This window comes from Echinops telfairi, unplaced genomic scaffold, assembly GCF_000313985.2.
Source record: "Echinops telfairi isolate 266 unplaced genomic scaffold, ASM31398v2 ScPeMD7_7441;HRSCAF=8479, whole genome shotgun sequence".
In the NCBI taxonomy this organism is placed as follows: Eukaryota; Metazoa; Chordata; class Mammalia; order Afrosoricida; family Tenrecidae; genus Echinops; species Echinops telfairi.
Window position 1 is genome coordinate 454996 of NW_022111341.1, and position 4291 is coordinate 459286.

General features: G+C 43.8%; 1 protein-coding gene across 1 annotated transcript; it reads left to right on the plus strand.

Moving 5' to 3' along the window:
• The first annotated feature begins 1019 nt into the window (after positions 1-1019).
• On the plus strand, positions 1020-1949 carry LOC101664213 (putative olfactory receptor 2W6). The gene has a single exon (XM_030887928.1). It carries the CDS (start codon positions 1020-1022, stop codon positions 1947-1949), a length of 930 nt encoding a protein of 309 aa, XP_030743788.1.
• The last annotated feature ends 2342 nt before the right edge of the window (positions 1950-4291 follow it).

Here is a 4291-nt window from a genome sequence, read left to right on the forward strand (position 1 = left end):
GTTGAGCAAATGACAAACCGCTTAGATAGCTGGGGCATCGATCCTGTCATAGGGAATGACTCGCTAGACCTTATGGTAAATATAGTCCTTAAAAATAATGATGTTCCATGGCCCTGCTCGATACTTACCCTCAGGAAGGGAACACAGAAGATATAAGTGCTATAGAAAAATGTGGTGAAGAAGTTAGATGGTGCCTGGCTATCAGATAAAATAGCGTCTGGGGTCTAAAAGGCTTGTCTCCAAACAAGCAGCCATCTGAGTGAGATGTCAACTAAGTCAAAATGAAAGAAGCACACCATCATCCGTTACCGAAGGATTGTAAATCATATCATCTGAAGTCGAAGGAGGGATTAGTATCGGAGCTTAAATTGTGAGAATCCACTTTGCAGAAGGCTGTGGATGACAGTGGGAGCCCAAGACACATTTGTGGGAACTGCATAGGGAATAAGCCTCTGGTGATCTCCCTCTATCTACAACTGAGGAATGGGATGAAAGTGGTAACTAATCAGATTGCATTGGAAAGATGAGTATAAACCTGACTTAAGCAGTTAAAACTTTGTCAGTTGATCCCCTCTCTGATGTACACTGGACCTGATCTGTTTTTCAACATTTTATGTATTTTTGTTTTGTTTGATTTATATTAGGGTTTATCTCAGAAGTGTTATGTCATTGGGGGTCCCCCTCTTTAAATTGTGGTATATGTTTTCTGGTTTTTGGTATATGAAACCCAGGATTGATGAACTTATAGGAAAAGCAAAGGTAGTGGGAGTCCGGGGAAAGGGGCAAAAGGGAGACAATATCCAGGAGTCCAGCAAGAAAAGGGATGTTCGGAAACTGATTGTGGTAACAATTGTACAATACTGCTTGATGTGATTGAACGATGGATGTATTAATTCCCAATTAATAATAATTTTATAAAGTCATGGGGAAATCAGGATGTCTGATGGTCTTACAAGCATGTAGATTAAATATTTTTAATCCTGTCCTTGCAGCTGCACAGATGACATGAAAGGAAGGCAATGGAAAGTTCCAACGTCAGCTCAGAATATGGCTTTATCTTGGTGGGCTTCTCTGATCACCCCAAGCTAGAGATGATCCTCTTCATAGTAAATTTTATTCTGTATTCAGTGGCTGTGTTCGGAAATTCAACCATCATCCTTGTGTGCATCTTAGACCCCCGACTTCATACCCCAATGTACTTTTTCCTGGCGAACCTCTCCTTTCTAGACCTCTGTTTTAGTACGAGTTGTATCCCACAGATGCTTGTAAACCTCTGGGGTCCTGATAAGACTATTAGCTATGCTGGCTGTGTTGTCCAACTTTTCTCTTTTCTCTCTGTCGGGGGAATTGAATGCATCCTTTTGGCTGTCATGGCCTATGATCGCTATGCTGCAGTCTGCAAACCCCTGCACTATATGGTCATAATGCACCCTCAGCTGTGTTTAAGACTGGTAGCTGTAGCATGGGGAAGTGGCCTGGTCAATGCCATTGTCATGTCCCCACTAACAATGACGCTTTCCAGATGTGGTCGGCGCCGAGTTAACCATTTCCTCTGTGAATTGCCCGCCCTGATCAAAATGGCCTGTGTGGATGCTCGTGCAGTCGAAATGCTGTCCTTCACCTTTGCCGTTCTCATTGTACTGCTGCCCCTCGCTCTTATTCTTGTCTCCTATGGCTACATCGCAGCAGCTGTGCTGAGGATCAAGTCAGCAGCTGGGCGCTGGAAGGCCTTCGACACCTGTAGCTCCCATCTCACGGTGGTCTCCTTGTTCTATGGGAGCATCATCTATATGTACATGCAGCCAGGGAACAGCTCTTCCCAAGACCAGGGCAAGTTTCTCACGCTCTTCTATAACCTGGTCACTCCCATGTTGAATCCACTCATCTACACATTAAGGAATAAGGAAGTGAAGGGGGCATTGAAGAAAGTTCTAGGGAAGCAGCAGTGACCAGGAGAGGTGTCAAAAGTTATTAAATACTAGGCAAAAAGAGAGAGAGAGAGATTTTGGTCACAAACACTACCATATGTTTTCTAGTTATAATAAATCTAACCGATGTATCCAACACTCTTGGATTTCAAAAATAATAATAGGCATAAATGTATTGAAGAGTATTTAAACAGAATTACATTCAGAGTCAACATGATTCAATCACACTCAAACTCACTGCCAAAAGTCAAGTCTGGCCGATCACACCCTGCAGGACATAGTAGAACTGTCTCTGTGCCCTGAAATTGTAAATGTTAACTGGGGTAAACAGCCTCATTCTTCTCCCAAGGAGCAGTTGGTGGTTTCAGACTGCTGACCTTGTGGTTAGCTGGCCAACTTGCAACTCACTACACCACCGGGCCTCTAAATCAGCCATAGCTCTGTATAATACAGAGGGATCTTAGCAAAATGTCTAGTAAAAGAGTTGCGTCCCAAAAGAAAGGTAAAAAAAAAAAAAAGTGACTCTCACGTTGGTATAAAATCAGCATGTGTTTTAGTTAATTCAATGAGAGAATTATACAGATGCAATAACCATAAAACATTTTAAAGTCGAAAACGCATAACGTTATATGGAGTAAAGGAATCTTGAAAGGAAGGTTCACGAAGAGGTGAAATTCACATCTTCCATCATGGAGGACTGAAATGAATCCGGTCTGCATGTCATAGACAGGAATAAGTTTTCATATAACTGTAAAACGCCTGCTACAGACAACCTAGAGTGGTGCCCTCTAGGGTCTAGAGGAAGTATACTTTTCCAGCAAAGCAAAAAAAAAAAATGCTGTCATTCATCTGAATCCTCTCTGTCTGTCTGTCTTCAAGTCAGTGCTGACTCGTAGCAAGCACCCTGTGGGTTTTCCCGAGACTGTCACTGTTTATGAGAGTAGAATACCCAGAATCCTGCAGAGCTGCCATGGTTTCGAACTACCGTCCATGCTGATCGCAGCCCAAAGAATAACCATTACACCCCCAGGGCTCCTTCTTTCTGACCCCGATAAAGAGTTTCTGAGGCTGTTAACTCTTCATGGGAATAGAAGTCTCATCTTTCTCCAAAGAAAAGGCTGGTGGTTGAACCGATGACCTTGTTTTTAGCAGTCCAACACTTGCAGGACAACAGGACCAGAGCTCCTACACTTCCCCACCCCCACCCCCCACTGTGAACCAAACCGTATATTTTATTTATATTATAAAACTAACTATAAAATCTCAAGCCTCTTGGTAAAAACGTGTAGGTGTTTTTATCCTGATTTTTTTAAGTGGTGGAAGTATGTCTGATAGATCCCACATCACAGAGCAAATACAGTCAGTGGTGTGACAACTGAACCTCTGCTGGCATTCACTGAGTAAACTGCCTTTTCTGTCAGAGTGTTTAGTGCAGGTTGAGGTCACCTAATAGGCCCAAGGGCAGTGTGAGTTCATTGTTGAGCTCTTTCCTTCCCTATGTAGTAGGCCCAAGTTTCATTCCAAGTCCACGCACTTCAAACACAGCTACCACCCATCTGTCAATGGTGCTCAACAGGTCTCCATGAACCTTCCACCCTCAGGTGAACTAGAAGGAAAGGCCTTGTGATCTGCCTCTAAAAAGAATCACTCAATGGATCACAACCCTGTGGGTCACAATGATCCAAATTCATTGTGCCAGCGTCAGGAACTCCCCACATGGCAACTCACAACAACAATAATCAACTCATTTTCTTCATATACTTATACAATGCTTCCAGCAGACTGGGTGTGCAAGAGACCCTACAAGACAATGCTTACCCGAGTCGATTCTGACTCTGGACAGGGTAGCACTGCCTCCATGGGTTTCTGAGAGCGAAACTCCTTAAGGGAATAGAAAGCCTCATCTTCCTTTCATGAAGTGGTTGGTGGTTTCAAACTGCTGGCCTTGGGATTAGCAGCCCAATGAGTAATCCACCAGGGCTCCTCCAGCAGGCTAGCTCAGGCACCAGGATAAGGCTCCAAGCAGCAAGCAGACATTGCAAGGCCTCTTGGGACAAGCCTTGGCCTTGATACATCTTTTATGCTATATTCTATTGGCCAAAGCAAGTCCCGTAGCCACCCCAGATTCAAGGGGTAGGGAAATGGACTCTTCATGGGACAAATTGCAGTCATTTTGCAGGAGAGCATAGATACAAGGGTGGGGGGTGGGGGTGATTTGGGGCCACTTTTGCACATCAATGTACCACGTGGAAAAGCTGAGTTCAATTCCAGGTCTGTAAAAAAAAAAACCAAAGAAAAAAACAATGCTTACCATTTTAAAAATGCACCCCCTTTCCTTTATCAAGAGCATAACCCCTCCCTCC